This window comes from Xyrauchen texanus, chromosome 40 (genome assembly GCF_025860055.1).
Source record: "Xyrauchen texanus isolate HMW12.3.18 chromosome 40, RBS_HiC_50CHRs, whole genome shotgun sequence".
NCBI lineage: Eukaryota > Metazoa > Chordata > Actinopteri > Cypriniformes > Catostomidae > Xyrauchen > Xyrauchen texanus.
The window spans coordinates 27,240,755-27,265,291 of record NC_068315.1 but is presented as its reverse complement, the minus strand read 5'-3'; the positions used below and the strand labels follow the sequence as shown (position 1 = coordinate 27,265,291).

The window sequence follows — 24,537 nt, the reverse complement described above, 5'->3', positions numbered from 1 at the left end:
GCACAGGGGGTAAGCTCCTTGCCCGTGCCTCCTATCTCCAGCAGGATATGACGGTTCCGAGCACAACTTCTCCGGACCGCCAGACGGGGCCTACGCCAAAGAGAGGCATTACTTTTCTGTTTTATAGTCATCAAATAAATGTCATCTTAAATTTCACTCAAGTCTGCAAGTCTTCCTTATAGAAGTGAAAGGATAGTATTTGAGGTAAAAAAAAAAGTCCCCCTGTTGCAGGGGCTAAAGGCCCCTATAAAACACAGTGTTTTTCTTAAGTGGGGGAAATAGATTTAATGTGAAGAACTTTCAAAGTGGGCTTACATTGACTGATCCAATCACAATGGAGATTCGTTTGTTTATAAAATACTTGAGATGCAATGAAATGTCAAATGTTATTAAAATAAACTAAAAAGAAATGCCACACTCTTTTGTGAAGTGGTTATTTTGAATAAGCATAATGTTAATTTGTTACTCAAAAAAGCAGCTTGCGGTCTCAAAAGTATTTGCATAAGTTGACAAATGGTGCACTATAACTATTGCCCCAGTATCTACACTATATCAATATAACACCCCTGGGGGACTTTTACCCCAAGTGAGGGAGCCTTTTAAAAAAAAAAAAAAGAAAAGAAGAAATTTCATACATACCAGAAATAACTATTACAACATTATCATAAACCTAATTTTTGATAGATAGACAGACAGACAGATAGATAGACTATATATTCTTATTTAAAAACAGATATGTTGATCCTGTCAGTTTTGATTGCCACATCTATGCTGATTCTACTCCACATTCTCCAGGTCATCATTTTCTTCTTCCGAATCCTTCTCCTCCATTGAGAGGTCCCTGAGCGTGGAGAGCGGCACCAGCTGACCCTCTTTGTTCAGTCCCATTGGTTGAATCACATTGTCCCTGGTTGGGAAAGTGGGCAAGAGTGTTAGAGACAGAAAACATGCCATAATTATAGCCCTGTTTACACTTGTTAATAAGATGGTTCTCCGGTGATGGTTATTTTCTTTTAAAGCTGCAAGTAACCAACAACGTTTAACCCCCTCCCGCCCTCCTTCCACCGCCCATCCTGCATTTCTGACTGAATGTGTTTTTGAGTGATCTGATCCAAAAAATTTTCAAAACATCTGAACGCCTTTTTTCAGGTGTAAATATGGTCTGCGAGTCTCTTGTCGATAAGCTGAGTGGTTTATGTTCCTTACTTTGAGAGCTTGTTAAACAGCCTCATGAGGAGGTGAGCCTCTTCTTCTTTCTCCTTCTCCGTCATCCCCTCCATCGGGTCAGGCTGCTCTACTTCCACTTGTCCTGTCACTGGGTTCACCTGATTTTTAATCTGCTGATATTCCTCAGTGTCGGAGTCGGAGTCACTGGAGTACTGTGTGCCTGATGACGTGGCCTGTGACCTTTGACCTCCCAGAAGACCCCTTGTGGCCAGCAGCCCAGCAGCATTCCCATAACCAGTGTACTTCACAAAACGGCTGACTGGAACAACCGAGAAATAAAATCGTTAGCTATAAATACAAGGCAATATTTTATAAACTAAATTTATGTAGATTCTGAAGTGGTGCTTGATGTGCAAATATCGCTGCTCAGGCTAGGGTGTTGTGTATGGTTGCCAGAGCATTCCAGGCGGTTGCTAAGATGTGTCTAGGTGATTGCTGACAGAAGACCCAACCCCAAGTCTCTATGATATTTTGGTCCCTAGATATGTCTCAGGTCCCTCATTCAGTGTAAGTCTATGGGATATTTGCAGCTGTTTTTATCTGCTTGGTGAAAATAGTAAGTCTGGCCACTTGGAAATGTAATAGCACACCTATTTTCAACAAGCCACACAATTTGAGGTATAAATGGAGTTATGGGTAGAATTTATATTTATGATTAGAAGTTTATTCTAATTCCAAAGCCTAAGTTTGAACAAACAAAACTAATGCCTTAGCAAACATTTAATAATCATTTAGACAGTGGTAGCTGTGCAGTTTTGCCATCTGTACCATTCTCTTTGCACAGCACGAAGAGCAGATCAGCAGCGCAGTGTTTGAGCTCAGTATCCAGGTGGGTCATCAGTCTAACCAGACGATTCCTTATAGTGCTGCCCTCTTCAGGTCTAGTGCGGGCATCTCTCAATGGAGGCAGAATCTTCACAGGATGGAAAAACACAATTCAAAACAAAACAAAAATTGCAGAATTTTAGACAATCTGGGGCTAATTCACAGAACAGTTCTGCCTCTTTTTTGTCTTCTTCAGAAACCACCCACAATACAGTTGAATTAATGCTAAATGCACTGAAATATTGCTGTGAAATATTTAAATTAAGTCGTCATGCATTTTGAGACAAAAACGCCTCATTTATGTACTGTAAATTAGTCTTATTACCTACAATTTTTCAGACCAACCACTGGGCAAGGGCATGATCAAGTGGCATGATTGCCACTGAACTGTTTTCTGCTTACAGTCACCAAAAGAAGCAATGTAAAATCTACCAAAATGTGCAATCCAGTTGGAGAACAACAACAAGTTTAACAGTTAGTTGGTGTAAAAATAAATTTAGGATCAACTTGGGCAGTTGTAGGCTGTCATCACAACTCCAAGTAGTCAATAACATCAACGTAACTACATCGGGCCATCGCTTCATGTCATCTAGCCACTCCAAATTTGATTGGTGAAAAACAGTCAAAACATAGTCATCGCAACTTGCAAAAGACACACTTCTTTTTGCATGTTTTACTAATTTAATATGCTACTAAACATCATATTATTCACTAAAAACATATGCCGGTTGCTGCAGTGCAGTGCTTTCTACAGAGTTTGGCAGGCAGATTCTGTTTGAGCCTATCTATGTGTAATATATCTATAAATTATGTCATACCTGTTGTCTAAGGTAGCGTCTTGTTTCTCTGTGAGCTCTTGAGCATTCAGTCAGCAAGTTCAGCACAGGGGTCAGTCTCTCTTTGACCTTTTCACCCTGCATGTAAAATGCCACTGTGTTAGAAAAGCCACTGTCACAATTTGCATGCAACAGCCTGTGAAAATAATTATTGAGAATGAGTTCTGGGTTTAAATTAAATACATATTGTTTATATTGTTTTGAATCACTCTTGTCTTCTTCACTGCTGTCATTGTCTCTGTCTCTTACAGTACCTGCTCCAGTTTTCTCTCCATGTACATGAGTAAGTTGTGCACACAGTCCATATTGACTCCATTCATCTGATGTGAGTTTGGACCTATAGACACAGACACTAGAACATCCAGACAACTCAGTGGAAGAGCAGAGAGCATATTAGCTGCATGCCTGAAAGAGAGAGTTGAGAGAGAATTATTATGTAGTTTTCTTTTGCCTTCTGCAATGCTTTGGCCACCTGCACCTAAGAATATAATTTCAGTGGTTTGCAGTTAATGTAATCTTGTATTAAGGATAGTGTTACATTTGTGGCTCGCTGTCACCAATACCCACCCCCCCCCCCCAGAATATATATGTATTGATGGAATAGATAGGAGGAGATGGGGAAGAGGTGGGATGCTGGAAACTCTTAATGCTACGTAGAGGTAAGCAGCTGTTTATATACTCTTTCTCTGGCTGTGTGATTGGTCGGATTAAATGAACTTGATCCACCAGAACCTTGTTAATTAAACTATCAGTAGTTTGCAGTTAATGTAATCCTGTATTTAAGATAGTGTAAACACGTGGCTCGCTGTCCGGGGGAAGGGCTTGAGGCTCGACCCGAGCTTGAATACCCCCAAAAAGAAGCTTATAAGCAGGCCAGTGAGTCTTTAGCTATGGAGCCTTGAATTTAGAAGGAGATGTGATTTATATGGAATCTCTTACCTCCCAAAAGATGAACCAAAAACTAACAGGACGCGGTTGGTGTCGCTTGCCTAATCTAAATGATGGGCTGGTGTGCCAAAAAATATAGAATCAAGCTGGGCTGCTAGCTGAGGCAGCTTCGCACTAGGGTCCATGTGGGGGGATTAGGAACTGGGAGGTGTAGGATAGGAAGAGTTTGGAGAGGGAATGCAAGTTGAAACACTGAAGGGACATTGGTGGTATCGGTCACAAAGAAATTTGCTTGCAGAGAGCTGTTGAGCGCAGGAGAGATCATTGAGCCCTAACACGGGGGGCATCCCAGTGAAAGGGCATGGTCGCCTTAGACGGAGGTGTGAACCCTGACCACTCAGGTTGACCTTAATTCTCCCTCCTGGCTTGGTTCGACGGATGGGCTCATGCGGCAAATGGTGCAAGCCCCGAGGGAGACACCGTGGCTGCTTAAGATAGCAAGCCCAAATAGCTTTCGAACAGGAAAGGCGCACACAGCATTCAATGGTGGACGGCCACAAACGGAGAGGCCACAATACAAATAAATATGAATAGCTCGCACTACGTTCGGGCGGGAGATCCCGCTGCTGACCGAACAGGAGAGCCTTAGAATAGATTTTGCTGGAGGGGTCTGCAACAACCTCTCACGAGGGCCTCCCCCATGAGCTGGCAGGATCGGCCTGAGTGGAGGCGTGAATCCTAGCTACTCAAAACTGTACTGGCTCCCCCTTCAGACACAATGGAGGGGTCCTCATAGCATTCTAAAGGGGGACTCCTCCTTGCTCTTTGAATGGCAAGTCCACAATACAAATAAACATGAGTTAGCTAGCACGCTTTCGAACGGGAGAACCCCATGCTGCGATTCGAACGGGAGGGCCCTTGAGCGTAGTGGCAAGCCTGTCCAGCATTTTGAGAAGGGGGGCCCCCGGACTGGCAAGAGAGACCCTGCAGCATGCAAACAGTGAGGACAGCCTGGTTGACAGGGATAAACAAGCGTCCTCCCCAGCCCTGGCCATGAACGCCTTGTGGTTAGCTGATGAGGGCTTGTTGTGCGTTTCTGATATGGAGATAGTTAGAACGGATGTAGCTGAGGTAAGCATCAAATGACCAATGGCCTTGTAAACATATTTCCTTTTTGAGCTGCTGTGGTTGCGGCGTAGATGCGAAAGGAATGGTTTGAGTATAGATTTTTAGGGATACTGGATTTGAGGTATTTTGGGAACTAGAATCAGGGAACTGCATGGTTTTGCCGTCTACAAAAAGTGGACTCCTCTGGAGTCAGCAGCACCTCATGTCGCTGCGAGCCACTCACATCCTGGGCAACCTCAACACTACAGCGGACGCCGACTGGGCTATGTGCCCAAGGTTCCCACAACCCCATTCAGGGATCAGGTGGTGAACCTGCAAGTGCTGCCCAAGGAGGAGGCAGACCCAGCCCTTATGTTGCTGTGTCCGGTGCGCGCTTTACACATCTATATGGACTGCACGCAGAGCTTCAGAGCCTCGGAGCAGCTCTTTGTCTGCTTTGGAGGACAGCGGAAAGGAAGCGCTGCCTCCAAGCAGAGGATCACCCACTGGATCATTGACGCCATAGCTATGGCATACCATGCTCAGCAGGTGCCTCCTCCTGCCAGGCTACGAGCCCATTCTATCTGGTGGCCTCCTGGGCCCTGACCAGTGGCGCCTCTCTAACAGACATTTGCAGCAGTGGGCTGGGCAACAACCAACACCTTTGCGAGGTTCTACAATCTCCGGGTTGAGCCGGTTTCATCCCGTGTCTAAGCAGGAATAACCAGGTAAGTCCGGGACAGTCGGCCAGGTGTATCGCTTGCATATAGTGCCTTTCACCTCCACTGAGCTTAAGACTTGCGCACTTGACTCCCAGTAGTGTTCACAAAATGCTGGACGACTTCCTCCTAGCCCTGTGGCAGACAAGTTTACGGAGACTTGCTGCCGGCTCAGTGCACATGCTATCTATGCCCTGTACTGGTGTAGGTGCACCGCAGGTGCTGGTTCCCCGTAGGTAACCCTTTGCGACGTATATCTTATGCTGAAACGTTTCCCTGTTGGTAAACTGCGTCTTCCTTGGGCCTACCATGGGACTTCTCCACATGACATACTTCCGGCTATGCTCGGCAAAACCATGTGATGTATCTCCACTTAAAATGCCCCCCTCTTTCTGGGTGGGGTATGGTCTCCGCGGTGTCATCCCCTTGGGAGTGACACCCCCCGACGTGGTCACTGGTGGTCCCAGGGCTAACCTGCCCCTATTTTTTGGGCAGTCGACTTGTCCCTGAAGGGCCAGCTTCTCACAATAATCTGCTTCAGTGAATAGAGATTAGGAAGAAAGACAGAGTAAAAATAACACTTAAAGTGGTAGCTATCTCAGCTGTGAAACAAATGAGCTGCTGCGGTAGCTTCTGTTGAAAAATGGGATGATTTATATGGAAGAGCTGCTCTGATGAAGGTGATTGCTTTGCAGCGAAGTTGCATCTGATGATCGGAGTCACTTGCATGGGTCTGTTTGTGGGCAATGGGTGTGGCCGAATATCGAAATCTCTCAGTGCTACGTAGAGGTAAGCATCTGTGTATTCTTACTCTGGCAGTTTTATTTGGTCAGATTAAATGAACTGGCTCCTCCTGAACCTTGCTAATAAAACTACATTTAAAATTTTAAATTACATTTTAGTTGAGGTCATGTGGTATATGTTGAGGTTGGTATGATCTGTCCTATTTTAAAGGAATGTTTAGTGTTTAATACAACTTAAACTCTGTCCACAACATCTGTAGCATGCTGCTGATTACCACAGAAACTAATGTAGACTTGTCCTCCAGTTTATAAAAACAAACTATTTTTTTAACATTTTTTTTATTAAATAACACACACAACAAATTTGATCTGTAAAGCTGTCTAAATTAGAGATGCCAACTTTTTTCACATGAAAAAGGGCGCTTGAGCATTTTGAGCTCTTCAGTACAGGACGGGGTACCTCTCGAGCATCTCGTCATTCAAATTCACAACAAAAGGCCGTCCCATATGGGACGTCTAAATTTTGGCCCAAAATACGGACATTCTGGCTGATATGAGACAGTTGACAACTCTGGTCAAAATTGGCCTTTTGAGGTGGAACTACTTTTCTAGGTGGATGAACTTCTGAGTATGTGAGTGTTACATCATGGCACTTTCTGTGTACTTGCACTCATCAAGCAAATAGCTTCCAGGTTTATGTGGGTTGAAATGGGTATGTCAGTTGCCAAAAGATTGGAAAATAATTTAACCAACATGATCACACAGGCACTCGACATGTTGCTATCAAATGTTTTGGTACACTGATGATCGCCACTTACAGGAGACATCTTTGCATCAATTCAAGCATGTTTAACATTTCCTGGGATGGTACTGTAGCGCGTTACACGAGCAGCCTAAAAAGAAATGTATTCTGGTCCCAGGGAAACCAGAAAGTTATCATGTTCATATAATCAATGATGAGCATATACATTTTTAGTTCAGTTTAGGGTTGGAGTTTGAGTTAGGAGGTTTTCACCCAGAAACTGGAGTTCATGTGCCACATTCAACATTTCCAGGTCCGGCCACTGGGGGCAGTGGTTAGAAAATTGGTCACTGTGTTCACATGGAGATAAGTCTAAATTAAACTAAATTGGTATCGATTCTATCACACTAGTCTAATTATAACTGATACAGTATAATCTTGAAGTGTTATGGCTTTAATTTCGAAACTGAAAAATTAGTTGCATATCTTTTTACATTTCAAACTGAGAGACAAATCAAAAAATATTTTCTGTGGTAGATTAAGTTGCATTTAACTCAGAATATTCCTTTAAGAACTACAAGCTGAGCAAAATATTTTTTTAACACAAACCCCTTGAGCTCGTCTGAAGCTTCCTCTTCCTCACAGCACACCATCAGGCAGTGTTGCAGAACTGCAGCCAGGTGGCGATAGAGAGAAGCATCTCCCTGTTAGACACAAACTCAGGCTTAGTAACACTGGATTTTGTGTTTCTTGTGGTCTTGCCAAGGTTTTTTTGGACAAACACTATGGTAATACCATAGTATTTTTTTAAGGATTCTGGTAAACTATGAAAACACCATGGTACATAAATGTGGAAATCATTCAGTACCTTGCTATATATCAAAGTACCATGGTATTACCAAGTGGTACCATCACTCTACCTTGATACTACCACTGTATATATGTATATTTTGCAAAGGAACTTTATGTCTGTGAGTGTGTTTATGTGTGCATGCACCCACCTCCTCAGGTTTTTGTGTGTGTGTGCTGTGTGTGATATTAAAAAGGATTTTGAGGGCCTCCTGAGCTTTCTGTGAGTCCTCCACACTTATAGGTGGTGCTGTAGTATCCAGCACAACCTCGTACTTTTCCTTCCACTGTACTGATAAACATTGCTCCAGCACTGTGGTCAACAGAGACACTCCACCCTCCTAGTTTTTTAGAGAACAAGGTGGCAGTTGAATGATGTGATGCCAATATATACAGTATGTAATAAAATAGAGCTGTTTAGGTTGTAGTACTAAAACCAGACCTTATGTTATCATAAATGCAAAACTGCCATTATAAAAATATATAGGAAAATCCAGAGGGAACCTGTGGCGAATTAGCCTTCCACGTTCGCCTACAAATTGACATGACGACTGAACAGCGCTATTAGCGATGGACCTCCTTGTACTTGCCTCCAAATCTACTTTCAGCCTTAATAAGGATATTGCAGATTTTCTGTTGAGTGGATTTTGAGGCAATATTGTGAAATAAGTTAATTTAAGTAATTTTGTGCATATGCTATTAAATTGTTTTACATACATATATATTGAGCATCGGCAACCCTGCTCTGGTTGTTAAAAACACCCTATTGGCCAACTACTAAATACAATATCAAATAATATACAGTAGTAGTTAAGATGAACACATCATTGCTGAATTTCAGTTATATCTTTAACAACATTAACTCAAAATTCTCACAAAAAAATCAATAAATATAATTTGGTTCTGGTTAGATTTTGGAAGTGACATTAGGCGGAATGACCAATTCAGGCTCAGTTCTCAATCTGGTCAAATATCAGCCTACTAATCGCCCTGGACAATACATTGGTAAAAAATATAGATTGTGAGATGTCCGAGGGAAAAATAAGAAAGTAAAAGCAGAAGAAATAGAGATACTTGTTTGAGCTGTGCTCTGAGTTCAGGTCTCAGTGCCGTCAGTAAAAACATGAACCGCAGTTCGTAAAATTGGCCACATGGAGAAGATGCAGTTTCAAACTCCTTATTCAGTTTTTCTGTTAGACCACATAGGAGACTGAAGAAAAGAGTGCAGAGAAAAGACATTATGCATATAGTAAAGCTTCATATGTGGAGTTTTAAAGGTGCACTCATATTCTTTGTTTATAATGTGCTGGCCAATATGGCAGCTACCTTGAACATATACTGACATCTAGAGGTGTGAATGCAGCAGCACACAAATGCAATATTTTGGTTACCAATGCCCTAGAGATGCACTTATTCACAGTCAACCAAGTCTTAGCTCCAGAAGTGTTTTTTTCCTTAGGGATTTCATAAAATCCTTCATTAGTTTTAAGCTGGTTAAGCCAAACCAACCAGCTCTGAGGTAAATCACAGCATTACAAGATTTGATTTTAAGCAAAAAAGTATTTGAAAATGGGACAAAAATACAGGTACAAAACCTGTAATGTCTTTAATGAGGGAATGAAGCATTGCAAATGACAAAATTAAATAAACAACCATGCAAATATTTAAAACTATTGATTTAAAATTGTTAATTATAAATAAAGAAAACAAATATTTAAAGTGTTTTGTAAAATATTCAGATATACAACAATGTATAAGTATTTTAAGACTGTTGGGAGACTTGATTGCTTCATTCACAGTGCATCATGGAGGCAAGAGTCTGCAGAGCACTTTTGGCTCGCTTTGTGGGCTGCAATTATCTGATTGGCTGATCTTTCTCTTCAGGATCATGGTAACTGTAGTTCTTCACCAGGAATTAAACAAGATTTAAAAACAGATTGAAGTTGAAATAACAGACTGATGGCTTCCACAGGAGCAAATACCATTAAATGACAACCTCTGTGTTCACAGTAGGTCTGTCTTTAAAGATTTATACTTTATAGGCACTCTATAGGGGGTCACCGGTCTAAAGTGCGTAGTATTTGGATTGTCATGTGATCTCAACATATGGACCTCCAAGAGGCGACCCACTCTATGTGGACTAAAACAGTTTTTAAGGTCGCTGATATGAAAAGAGTTTTCATTTCATGTGAGTGCACATTATTAGTATATTATTTTAAACATATTTTCTTCAAAGTACTACTAATTTTTTTTTGATGACTGAGTGCACCTTTAAATTAAGAATTCTGCTTTATATATGTTGTTTTAAATCAAAATTGCTTGTACCTGAGTTCGCTGGCTCTCTCCTGTGCCCAAGCACTATTGTAAACAATATTACAGAAGATTTTCATGATCTCCTTCCTGTTTACTTCTTCGTCATCTTTTCCACCCTTCTCCTCCTCCTCTTCCTCCCCTTCTCCCACACTTCCTCTGCTGTCCCTCTTACCAGGTGTGAGAGCTTTGAAAACGCTGCTCCTCCTCCGAGGAGCTCCAAGGCTCATGTTAGAAAATGTGCTCACCTTACGCTCACTACGCCAATCGCTTATGTAGTTTGCATCACTCTGGAGTTCACTAGTTACAGCACCAGAACCATCATCTTCATCACCACTGCTGTCATCATCATCATCATCATCATCATCATCTGGACGACTTGACTGATCTTCAGAAATAACTATGATGACATCGCTATAAGGGTCAACATCATTATCGAGGTCTTCTCCGGGAATGGGTGCGTTGCTGATGCCACCCAGTTTGGCTAGAGTGAGGAGTGCTCTGTCAGTGATAAGAGGCCCCAAAACCTTTTTGTCCCTAGAGAGAATTCTTAAGGATCGCAGGCATACTTTCAGGACACGCCCTTGTGGTTGAGTCTGGAGGAACCTGATCAAAACTGTAGCTAGAGCCTGAGGGTGAGAGAGAAAGAGAGAAGCTTGTGAATGAAACAAAGCCCAAAGTTGTTTTTTTTAGGATATTTGTGAGTGTTTGTTTATAAGAGTCAAGGTTACCTGTCTTAAAAGAGCATCTGGGTTACCGGACTCATCGTCGTAGTCTGAATCAGAGTCTGACACATACTCTCTCAATTTATTCTTTCTGAACTGTGATTGCCAAAAAAAATAAATAAATAAACTGTTATTTGAAACATTTCCTGTGCATGCACCATAATGCCAGTGTGTTTCATGGTTTGATTGTATAATGGGGTTTCATGACAGGCCAACAGAACTTAACAGCTGAATGTCGAACAGAAGACAATTGCAAAGACAAACCTCTTAAACTGCCTCTTAAAAGAATAGTCAGGGGTGTAAAGTAACAAATTACAAATACTCACTTTACTGTAATTAAGTCGTTTTTTCCAGGTATTGTACTTTTTTAAGTAGTTTAAAATTTTGTGAGTTTATCTTGCTCAAGCCAGATATCAGCATTAATCCTGCCTCTAATTTGAATAAGCATATCAAGGTAAATTTCATATTTCTGCTTACTAGATCATGTGTGTCTATAATGTAGCCTGTAAATTAGCTATGTATCACTGAGATTATTGGGTTGATGTGACAGATTAAGGCAATGTTATCAATAGGGCTGGGCGATAAATCAATTTTGACATTTATCCAAAAAATAGAGATCGATATCGATGATAAACTTTTGAGTAATTTTCTATACTTAGCCTATGTTTTACATCTAGAACAGGGGCATTGATTACATCGATCGCGATAGCAAGAGCACCACTGGTTGGTTGATAAATAAACAGCTGCGTGCTGTTTCATTGACAGGCAGCTAATGTTTGAGCGCTATTGCGGGTCCGCACCTAAATGATCAAATACACTTTATAATTCCACCAATGCCCGTCTTGATGAGGCATTAATGTACAGTAAACGCAGTTGTTTTGGACTACAGTGAGCATAAACAGTGGGACAAAAATCGTATTTGTCTCAAAATGTTGAACTTAAAGTGTACATGTAACCGAATTGAACACTGTCTAGTAGGCTATGTCATATAAAGTATATTAATAAAAAAAACATTAACAAGGAAACGAGAAATCCATTCATTACTTTTGACCGAATAACTTGAGTAGCTTTAAAAGTATTAACGTAATAGAATAAAACAGTGATATTTCTTTATAATATTGTTCGTTTTTTTAATAATACTGACTCCTGATGTAGAGAGTGTGTTAATAAATATAATAAATTACCAGGAAAGTAGAGATGATAAAATTATGTATAATTATGCTTAGCTTTTATCGTGTTTTTATAATGCCTGATAGAAAATTATCAACATTTGTAGAGCAATATTTCAGGCAGAACATTCAACCAGTCACTTCAGAAAATTGTGCATCATGCAGTAGAATGAGAACACAACTATTTCTGGGCTTAAAAGATACAAGAACTAAATCAGTGTGGAACATTGTATCTCAAAAGGAGGACAATGTGGCCCCCCATGTGCTACTTAAAGAAATATTTCACTCAAAAATGAAAATTCTCTCATCATTTACTCACACTCATGCCATCCCAGATGTGTATGACCTTCTTTCTTCTACAGAACGCAAATTAAGATTTTTAGAAGATCTCAGCTCTGTAGGTCCACACAATACAAGTGAATGGGTGCCAAAATTATGACGCTCCAAAAAGTACCCGTATTGTGCGGAACATAATGCACCAAGTGACCCTGCTTTTTTAGTGCGTTTTCATCAATTTAATATTGAAATGTTTTTGGCATTCCTTGCATTGTTTTGAACATGTTTTATGCGCAACAGTAACTCTCTCTTTTTGACATTAAGGACAATTTTTGCTCTGCACAACTGATTTTAATGTAATTGTTTCATATATTATGATATTGAAAATAACTTTCATCTTGTCATTTCTTTAATCATGTAGCCCTTTTATTTATTTTTTAAAATCAGATTCATGTAGTGTTTACAGTATCATAGATAAGTGATGTATTTTAAAAGTTGTCAATCACAAACACCTATAAAATACCTATTTTTGTTTTTTATTCTTTCCAGCAAACATACATAAAAGGGAATGTTTATTAATGCTAAATTTTTAAATTGCAGCATAGAGTTTTATTTTAAAGGGGCATAGATTTCACAACTCAGTACTCGGAACTCATGAGTGCTTTTAAATGAGCTACTCTTTTACTCTTACTTGAGTAGATTTTAGGTACTTTTACTCTACTCATACTACATTTTTTAAGATGTAACAGTACTTTTACAACTCTTTCCACCCCTGGGAATAGTTCACCCAAAAATTTATATTCTGTCATTTTTTTTCACCCTAATGACGGGCTGAACCTGTAAGATATTTGTTCTTTTGTGGAACACATTTTAAAAGTCTTCACAGTGCTTTTTGTTAAATAATTTAAATGAATATACACTATGAGTTGTTAAGGACACAAAACCATCAATAAATGTCATCAATACACCTTGTTCACTGTATTCCAAGTGAATCCATATTCTGAAACCATATGATCACTTTGTGTGATGAACAGACCAAAGTTATTCACTTTCAGCGTGCAGCACAACTATAAACAAATCAATATGGCGACATCGCAGTGACTGTGATCTTTTTTCTTTCTTTTGTTGTTGTTGTTGTTGTTGTTTTTTAGCTTAACAGCCCAGAGTTACTATTCACTTTCATTACACTTTATGGTAAAAAGCCTTGTGATGATCTTAAACATTTTTCCTTTTGTTTTCCACAGAAGAAATAAAGTCATCAGGATTTGAAGCGACATGAGGGTGAATAAATAATGAACTATTTCTTTAATCTATAAAGATTTACATTTTTGTGTCATTGTTAGCAATACCAACAGAATAACAGGATAAGTTTTTGACTTTAAGTTGTGCAATAGAGTGACTTTTCCAGAGGTAATGATTATTCTTACTAAACCACAGACACTGATATTCTCTGAAACTCTAGTTGAGTTTATTAATAGGGCTGTCAATCGATTAAAATTTTTTATTGAATTAATTACATGGTGTCCTGATTAATTAATCACGATTAATTGCATTTGATCACATATACAAATATTTGGCGAGAAAGACCCTCATATAACAATAATTCGATATATAATGATGAAAAAATTATACATAGTTATCTTTAAATATTTAACAATTATATATATAATAGATAATTGTTAAATATATATATATATATATATATATATATAAATATAAATATAAAATATTCAGATAATTTAAATGCGTTACATTCCTGTGGCAGAACAGTTAATCATTGATAAGACAATACAAAATGCGGCTTTAGAATACAATGTATTGTTTACTACCATATTATTGATCATAAGTCAATCATTGGCACACAGTTCACAGCAATCCATTTCACAAGTGAATTTGTCAATCAGTTGGAGATTTATTATGAGGGCTTGTTTAAGGACCCATCACACCTGCGTCAGACATGCTTGTGTTGCATCTCGGGTGTGTCGCATCATAAACATAACATTTTTAGGTCACGGTGTCATGATAATATAGTTTAATACTCAATCTTTAAACACATCTTGTGATCACTTAGTTCGGATTTGTGCTCCATCAAGTGTTTTGAACGCAAGAACGTAACGCACGTCTGTGTTGTTGCTGCTGAAGGTTGTTTTCTTCACTGTATAAACTGTGCATTTTCACACACTTGAAGTTTCACTTACTGCCCTCTGGAGTAAACGGGTCGTACTACAAGGTTGCATTTCTCAGGAATCTTCCTTATACGGGGGCATGGGATTAATTGCATTAATTTTTTTTAAGCGTTAATTTTTATAAAAATGAATCGCACTGAATTAACATGTTAAATCGACATTAATAATAATAATTGGAATGTACAATTCTAAATAGAGTTCAGTCATGACAACACATCTGTTATGCTTCTGCAGAGCAAGTACGGAGACGTGCTAATGCTAACATGTCGACATGCTGCTGTGCAATTAGAAAACACAAAGCATGCTGATTCAAGTATTTATGGCATGCTGCTCCACAATTAGACATCAATACAATGCCCCAGCAAAGCAGGAAGCTGCAAAGACGCATAACATAAAACACCTCCCTTCCCAAAACAAGCAGATCTATCGCCAAGACTTGTGTACTGCTGCTGCTCCGAAGAGCCATGCACACCGAATAGTTACTAGCTAGGTGTGCCTTGGACAATACTAATGATATATACCTCTAAGTGTCTGTGGGCTTGCTTGGTCGAAATACCTGACTCATAATGTGTATCTGGACAAGGAAAGCCAAGATCTTATTTAACTAGTGACTTAGATTATCTATGTGTGGATTAATTTAAACTAATGACCTAAGATAGTGTTGTGTGCCAGAGCCTGATTAGGCTACATTGATAAAGACGTGCTTCTATGTGTCATGGCCAAAAGCAGACCTTATCGTGAAAGATGTTGCCCCAGCAACAGCCTGAGCAAATAGCATTATGGATAACTCTCGCAGCTCGCTATTTTGAAACCAGCTTACTTGCAAACTGAGCAAATTTAAATGTTAGGCAAACCCTTAAAAAAATGTAGAGTGAAACTTGCCGCAAATTCGCCACGTATAATTTTAACATGCAAATGAGCTTTGCAGCAAACTTGCAGCAAATTGTTCATTGTTGCCAAAGGTTTGCTGGAGTTTCACCACTACCGGTAAAGAGCTGCAAACTTCTAGCAAACATTTGTGGCGAATCACAAGCTCATTTGCTTGTGAAAATAACACGTGGCAAATTTGCGGCAAGTTAAAACATTTTTGTAAGGGAAGAGAGAGTAGTGGAGAGTATCAAAGGACCTATGGGCTTACACCATGTGAGCCAAATGGCTTGATACATCACATGTGTGTGAGCTTAATGGCTAACAAATAACAAGTTCAAAGAATCTATTAGATTGCAACATGCAGAGTTTCATCACTGAACGTTTATAGAATAACTATAGGTTGCTAAGCAATGTTGCAACAAATATGGAATGTGTGATCACAGGTGTGCATTTAATGGCATTTTATGACACCTTCAAACATGGAATGTTCCATTTTATGAAACTATAAAATTCACTTTGGTGCTGCTAGAGTGCAGAAATGACACACTTCACAGCTTGATTGGTTACCTTGAGGAAATTCAAGAATGTAACCTTAAAAAAAATTAATCTTACCTCTTCCAGCTCCTGCCTCTATTCATTTTGAACAAGCAGCCAAATAATAAAGAAATATAAACATTATAAAACATTACAAATGATACTGATCAAGGACAACCTACATTACTTGTACTGTATATGCCAGTATACCTACAGTACGTATAACATGGTATCCAATGCATAGCTTAGAATGTCCTAACTATTCTAAGTGTGTGCGTTTGTGATTAACTATACTAGATGCATAGCAACGATTATTCAGCCGTGTGCTCAAGTAAACTTCAGCAATGGTTAAATGGGTGAATAGCCTGTATCCTTCATTATTTTCAATGAAAATCCACTGGAATAAACATTTACTTAATATATAATTCTCATTTTAAGGTTATTGCTGTTAAAAGTGTGTATACATGTGGTTAGAAACAAAACATTATTTAAATTAGTAGACCAGAGACAAACAATAAAGTTACGGGATAATAAAGTGGCTGGAATAGCTCTACAGCTCTAAAGCAATTTGCTTTTGATGTGCTGCTCACGTCTGTTGTAGACTCGCTGTGAGTGTTTACCAAACTATAGGACCGGGCAGGTTGAAATAATAAGGAATTAGTTTGGGGTTTATGTTCTGAATATTAAAGAGCTATAGGGATCAAATCCACTGTAGTATCAGCAAACGCCTGAGGACATGCAAGAAGTACTTCCGGTGAATGTGTTGCGACACTCAAATGTTTCTTACTTTTCTCCTCTCCTTCTCATCCAGGTCATAGAAGAAACACTGTGCATACTAGGTGAAAGAGAGTCAGTGTGGAATTAGAGAGGTGCCATTAGATAAAATGTGAATTTTGAGTAATGAGTTTCTGCAAGGACACACTCAGCAATGCCTTAATGCAGATGCATTGAACTGAATATAATCACAATCTTTAGTTAATTGTAAGTACCTCTCTATTAAATTGCTGTAGCTCTGCCTTCACTCCTTTGTGATCGCCCTTTCTGATGCATTCGATAATCCTCTCTACATTCATCGCTGCACAAAAACACAAAAACACAAATAAATGCACAATGAATTAGCCACAAAAACGGCGATGTAAAAACAAACAAGTAAACTACTGAGGCTACTGCTATCTAATTCTCATAAAAAAGGAATGGATATGATATTGTCATGTCATACCACTATTTAAGTCCCCTTATAAAGTAATTGTATTATTTCCATCTTCTCCAAATAATATATACTGGTCCATGGTAATTATGGTTTCTTAAAGGGGTAGTTCACCCCAAAATGAACATTTTGAATTATAGCCTTTTACTTTCATTGTATGGTAAAAAGACGCAGTGAAAGTAAAGAGTGACTGAGAATAACATACTGCCTAACATCTCCTTTTGTGTTCCAGAGAAGAAAGACAGTCAAACAGGTTTGGGTGTGTAAATGACATTTTTGGGGGAACTAAAAGGTTCTAATGGTTCCTAAGAGTTTATCCTCTTACCTGTAAGTTTGTCTCCTCCTGAGTGCGCCATGCAAGATCTAAACTCCTGGAGGCTTTGATGAAATGTTACCGTTAATCTTTAAAAGGATTTGAATCCCAAACTAGAAAATAGTATATCTGCGATTCTCTCTCTCTTCAAACCACCAGGCCTTTTACTCTGTTTCCCTATTTTTATGTGCTTCTCTCTTTCTGTCTTTACCTTTCCCTCTGTCCCTACCCCCTTGGCATCTGTAATCCTGCAGGGCATTAGTTATGCTCTAATCCTTTAATGTCTTTTCACTTCATCACTACTGACCCTTTAATAACCATAGAGCCAGTTGATGGTGCAGTTGTGCACAATAGCCACAAGGGGATAGTTCAGTTGAGGCAGAGACTATTTATCCTGGATGAAGCACTGGTATTAAAATGAATGGGACAAATTGTAACAGACAATATGGCGAATGTAGAAAAGGTATAAGATCCAAACACCTTTAAAATACAGACATCGCCTGTCAGTCAATAAACTAGAGAACCCTCATGTGCAATAGCTGGACCAGTCTGAAAAATAGAGTTTTTTTTAGCATGATCTGAGCTAAAGAAGCACGATTATTTGATACCATTGCAAATCAGTAACTGCTGATTTGCAATATGTTCTTTAATCTAAATATTGACAAACCCTTTTGGAGATTTCGGTCTTTTTCCATTCAAGAAGATTTAGAATCAAAACTAGCAATTCTTGATTCATGAATGAGTTCTTTTGAATCAGTTATTTTCAGTCAATTGGTCAAACAGATTTGCAAATCAGTCTGAATCCAATTGACTTACACATCATATCTCTATAAAAAAAATCTTTGTTTGTGTTCTGCAGAAGAAGGAAAGACAAATGAGTCTGAGACTGTAAGTAAATGATGAGAAAATTATAGGATGAACTATTACTTTAAAGTTCAGTATTCTGTAATTTACTCACCCTCATGTTGTTTCACAACTACATGTTATTTATGAGTTTAAATTGTATTAAACCCAGAATATTCATCTTAACTTAATTTTGTGAATCGTTTTGCTTGAAAAGAGTACTGAGTGTCGCCAAAGAGGCCGTCGGCTGGGTGTCGAGGAGGGTGGCTTTCTCTGCATCATGCATCTCCGTGAGAGTTAGCCAAATAGCGGTATCTTTCGTGGCTCGCAGCACCAAATCTGTATTGTGAAGGGCACGATAGGAATCCATTTTTACTGTAATTTGTTTTATTGCAGCGAGAAATCTCATCGAAGGTTCGTGTTTGGTTGTGAAAATGCCTTTAATCTGATTTAAATCTGTGTTTATTTTTAGGTCACTGCTGAGATGAGGAAAAAAGAGCTCCCTGTTGCAGCAGCCAAGGGAGGATACTTTGCATCTGGCAAGCTATCATGATCTACATCCCTCCAGATTCTGCATCTTGAAAAGCTGGCAAGCACTGGTAATATTTGGTACCTTGGCTTCAGGCAGCAATATTTGTGTCTTGCTGAATTACTTGCCTAGGGATTTGTAAATGCCATGGCCTCCCCAGATATCCCTGCCACACGTCCCTTAAAGGACCCTACCATGGCCAAGAGCACCATAAGGGGTGCTTGCCACGGGCCGCCCCAAGATTATGACCAGTGCGGCCCCAGAGGTCCCTGCCAATGACCACCACAGAGGTTCAGGCCGCCCTAGAGGCCAGTGCCATTGGCAACCCTAGAGGTCCCTGCCATTGGCCACCCCAGATGTTCAGGCATGTGCCGCCCCAGAGGTCCCTGTCATTGTCTACTGGAGAGGTCTTTCATATTGGCGGCCACAGAGGCTCCTGCCATTTCCACCACCAAAGTCCTTGCCACAGCTGCCCAACCTACTGCTGCAGAGGTCCCTGCCACAGGCTGCACCAGAAGTCTCTGCCATGGGCCACCCTAGAGTTTCCTGTAGCTGCTGCCCTTCAGGCCCCTGCCCTAAAGATCTCTACTCTTAGTATTGGAGGAGGGAGTGTGGGCTAGTATTCTAAAAAACGTCAAGTCTGCATCTAGGGATGCAAGGGTGCACCTTATGCAATTCAAGATTTTACATTGATTCTATTGGTCCCCCTGTTGATTGTATAGGCTTGGTCTTAAAGACACATCCACCTTCTGGCGATGCCAATCAGAAGATGGAGACACAACCCATGTTTTTTGGTGGTGTGTTAAGGTTCAAGAATTTTGGTTGAAAGTTCATTGTTTTATATGTGATGTATTGGGCACTCAGATTTAGTTTACACTGTGTTTTGGGCGATGGTACATGGTGGATGGAGGTCGGCTGGGGCGCCCCCATTTCAGGAGTGGTGCACGGAGATGGGGAGGGTGGTGGCTTTTGAGGAAGTGTCATTTAGAAGACTGGGTAACTTAGATTTGTTTGATTTGTTAATGTGTGTGATTATATATATATATATATATACTGTTTTTTTTTTTTTTGTATACTCATGTCTGACCACAGAAATGTTTGTTGAGGGTCAGGGCAGGTTGGGGATTGGGAGGGGTGGGGTAATTGTGGGGTTTAAATTTTAAAAGATTCTATGTATATATGTTTTTCTTTTCTTTATTTACTGTAGGAATCAATACAAATGTTATTTACAAAAAAGATCTCTACTATTGATTGCCCCAAAAGGGCCTTCTCATGTTCACCCCAGAATATTTGCCAAGGGCCACTCCAGAAGTTGCTGACATGGGCCACCCCAGATGTTCCAGCCAGTATCACCCCAGAGTGTCAATCCCAAGGTACCTGCCAAGGATCGCCCCGGAGATTCCGGCCACTGCTGCCTTTGAGCTCCTTGTCACTGTCGCCCCAGAGGTCTCTCCAATAGGCTGCCCAATAGATCCCTACTATGGGCCACCCCATAGGTCCTTACTATGGGCTACAGTTTCCTGTGAGTGGAGCCACAGAGGTTCCTGGCAAGGGCTGCCCCAGAGATCACTAATATGGGCCGCACCAAGGAATTCCAGACAGTGACACCCCATAGATCAATAGTCATAGCTGTTGAAGTGGTCTCTTCAACAGGCCACTCCAGAGGCTTGAGCCAAGTGTGCCCTTGAGCTCTCTGGCACTGCTCCCCATGGACTGCCACAAAGGTTCCTTACACAGCCATACCAGAGATCCCTGCCAAGGGCTGCCTCAGAAGTTTCTGCCCGTGCCACCCCGGAGGCCTCTGCCATGGGCCGCACCAGAAATTCCAGCCAGTGCAGCAACATAGGCCATAGCCACTGTCTCCCCAGAGTTGTTTTTGCAATGGCTCCCAGAGAGGTTCCTGCAACTGTAGCCCCAAATGTCCAAACCATAGGTCACCCAGAGGGTCCTGCCAGTGCTGCCCCAGATGCACTTTCCACAGCTGACCCAATGGTCCCTGCCACGGGCCACCTAGAGATCCCTGCCATGGGCCACCTCAGATGATTTAGCTTATGCTATCCCAAAGGTCCCTGCCACAGGCCGCTCCAGAGGTTTTGGCCATGACTTACCCAAGAGTCCTTGTCACAGCAGCTCCAGAGGTCCCTGCCATAGGCCACCCCAGACGTTCTGGCCACGGTAGCACCAAAGGTTTTTTGCCATTGCTGCCTCAAAGGTCCCTGACACGGGCTGTCCAAAAGTTCCTACTACGGCCGTCCGAGAGGTTTCTGCCAATGCTACTCCAGAAGTGCTTGCCACAGCCAGCCCAGAGGTCCCTGCCAAGGGCTGCCCCAGAGGCTCCTGCCAGTGCTGCCCCAGAAGTACCTGCCATAGATCGACAGAGATTCTCACCCAGGACTGCCCAGAGGTTCCGGCCAGTGTCACCCTTGAGCTTCCTGCCAGTGCTGCCCCTGAGGTCTCTTCAATGGGTTGCCCCAAAAATTAATACTATAGTCTGTCCCAGAGGTCCTTGTTATGTCTGCCTAAAAAGTGGAGAATCAGAGTGTCGCAAGCCCCTTAGAATTTTAAATGATGTGAGCCACAACCAATTAAAGACAAGCCCTCACTTGAGGGCTGTAACTATTCATGTTTTGTGTAGTCACCAACCTGTGAACTTCAAACCAGTGAATGTTTGATTTCCTTACATGTATTTTGATACCAAAATAAGATGTTGCTATATTATAAATAATAAAGCAAGGTTGGATATTGAACATTTGTTTGTATTTCAATTTGTAAGTTACATCGCATTTCTCCAATGGTTTATTTCTAGTCTAGCAATGAATGACTGACTAGGAATAGAACCCAAAAGCTGAAGTTCTTCTTGGTGGCCAATTAGAGTGTTGCAAGCTCTATAGAATTTTGGATGGCCTATCAGAGACTAGTTGTCACTTGAGTGGGATGTGATTAATCACTGTCTCACAAGATTTTTGTACCTGCCAGATCCATCTCCGGTCCTGCCTAATGTCTGACTCCCACTGTGTTGTTGAGTGATAATGACCAACTGCAGCATGTGCCAGCCAGACTTCATTTCAGTCTACTAAGATCGACTTCACAGAGGATTAATAGATGCAAACTACAAAAAACATGGGATTCTTCATGAGTCACTGTCTGAAGCATGGGCCAGGATGGAGTTCACCAAAACCACCTGCCATGTGCTTCCAGCTGGACTGCAATGCTCCTCACTGAATCATACCTATATCAGCTTGGTCAAAGGAGGGACAACACTCTCTTAAAAATAAAACATAAAATAATGAACTACATACAAAATGAATGAACCACTAACAAAAGCCTTCATTTGCAAAAATCAAAAGAAAATGCATCTATGTGTATATCCTCAGTTAATTCGGGATGACTTCAAGGAGTTTAATACTAAAACGTGTAGTTCATACAAAATGTATTTGTTTGACCATTAACCCACAACACTTACTAAGTTTATTAATTTTAACCACTAATAGTTCTAAACATAAATAACTAATATTTGCATTATATTCATTAATTTTCTGTTATAGCATAATTTAATGTACAGCTGCTTTGAAACAATGCCTGTTGTGAAAAGAGCTATACAAATCAATTTGAATTGATTTGCTATGTACATGCAATTTTATTACATGTTTGATTTTATAAAATGTATTTTGACACCTGTGCAATATATTGTGTTGTCTTCTTGTAAATAAAAACCCTGACCAAAGAACTACAAAACCAGCACCAACTTGGATGGGTAAGTGCTTTTTGGGTATGTATCGAAGTTTTCAAAATGAATGTTTGTAACATAACATTATATATGTTATGTATGGTGTGTGTGTTGAATAGTAGCAAGAGTTTGTGAATCTGTCATGCAAATGAGTCAATGTGTTTCCTGACAGGATGCACACCAGTGCCTAGTGGGCAAAAGAGTAAACACAAACATCCATACAGACACACACAAACACACTGCTCCCAGTGGCACTGGTTGGCAATCAACAACAGGATATGCCTGTTAAAGATAGGGAAATAAAAATGTAAAAGATATACAGAGAAATTCACATGAGCATAAACCCCCGTCAGCGTTCCCTGTCCCCTCTCTATCCACAAAATGACTGACATAGATCAAAATAAGTGCTCAAACAACAGGGCCACTTTTGGAGACTCTACACCTGAGACTTGAGCTTAATCAAGTGTGTTACACTAAATCCTGTGTTCACACCTGCCATTCGCATCCTGTTGACAAGCTCCTTTGTACAGAGAAGTGATTATGTCTTGGCCAGTGAGTTAAGCTTAATAAAGGTGAATCTGATTAAGAGTGAAAAAAAAAACAAACATCACATACATCATTGTTAAAGGCAACCTGGAACACAACTCAAGTAATACTTGTATATTAAGATATTATTTATATATAAAATAATTTTAATTTTAAAGACATTGAAGTTTTTGTTTTCTCATCTTGCATACACTTTTCTCTTTTTATTTTTTACATTTAAAATGAACCTGGTTAACAGCTCTGATTCTGATTCTGATTCTGATTAATATATTTTTAAATAAATGAACAAATGTAATAAATAAATGTAAGATTCCAGAGGTGATAAAGGAAGCCCACATCGTAAAATAAATACAAAATAATATGAGTAATTTAAAGATAAGATCATTTACAGATACTTGGTGAATGGGCAGCTGGGGGGTTGCCTGAGGTTTTAGGGGTTTTAGAGGTCTGCTGTGTGGCCAATAAGGCTGTTTACAATGTCTGTGTCATAGAACAGTTCTCACGAAAATCTCTGGGGCATCCAGGACCAATAAGAATGCTGTTATTGGCTTCAGAGACAATGTTGATAAAATATCATATAGGGATCACAACTTCAATTATACCTGGTTGCTTTGCTGTCTGACTAATGCTGACCTGAATACCACTGACATGGGTAGAAATGAGGTATGTAACAGGTTTGTTCAGTCATTTAAAGAGGAAACGGATTTCAGCTATAAACACACCCTCAAAAATATTCTATTTAGCACACATGTATAGCTTACAGCTCGGCTCTCTCTCTCCCCTCTGGTGGTCTGGATTGCTCTTTAAATCCCTCTCCGCTTTCACTGCAAACACAAATCAGATGTTAGAGGTGATTTCCCACAGGTGCCAGTCCTTACCATACTCACTCTCCCGGCCTCGCTCTCCACAGACGTCGCTTGGCCATGCCCCCAGCACCATATACGCCCATCGCCTGACTCAGGCCTGGGAGCCATCCCTTACTCCCCCCCATTCCTGGAGAGGAAATTCACAACAGACATCTGCCCCCTGGCCTGTGGACTACCTCAAACCTAAAAGGCTGGAGAGCTAGATACCACAGGTGATCCATGTGTTGGTATCCTTCATGCGATGGTGCCACTGCAGCGGAGTGTGGTCCGAACAGAGGGTTAAAGCACGTCCCAACAAATAGTACCAGAGGGTGAGGACCGCCCACTTGATGGCCAAAAACTCCTTCTCGATTGTGCTGTACTTAGTCTCTCTTATCGAGAGCTTTCAACTAATGTACGCACAGGTTGTTCCTCCCCTTCCACAATCTGGGACAGCAGCACTCCCAACCCCCTGTGCACTGCATCCATCTGCAAGATAAAAGGGAGAGAGAAGTCAAGAG

At 40.4% G+C, this 24,537-nt stretch overlaps 1 protein-coding gene across 1 annotated transcript; it reads right to left on the bottom strand.

Moving 5' to 3' along the window:
* Window positions 1–208: 208 nt before the first annotated feature.
* Window positions 209–17,686, bottom strand: si:dkey-94f20.4 (synembryn-A). Its single transcript, XM_052112483.1, has 14 exons — window positions 17,539–17,686; window positions 16,996–17,081; window positions 16,794–16,841; window positions 16,085–16,102; window positions 10,978–11,067; window positions 10,262–10,875; window positions 9,011–9,146; window positions 8,089–8,277; window positions 7,697–7,791; window positions 3,143–3,293; window positions 2,871–2,966; window positions 1,996–2,140; window positions 1,207–1,486; window positions 209–907 (listed from the first exon to the last, which is right to left on the bottom strand). The coding sequence occupies exons 1-14, from the start codon at window positions 17,567–17,569 to the stop codon at window positions 778–780; spliced, it is 2,109 nt and encodes a 702-aa protein (XP_051968443.1). The 5' UTR covers window positions 17,570–17,686; the 3' UTR covers window positions 209–777.
* Between the last annotated feature and the right edge of the window lie 6,851 nt (window positions 17,687–24,537).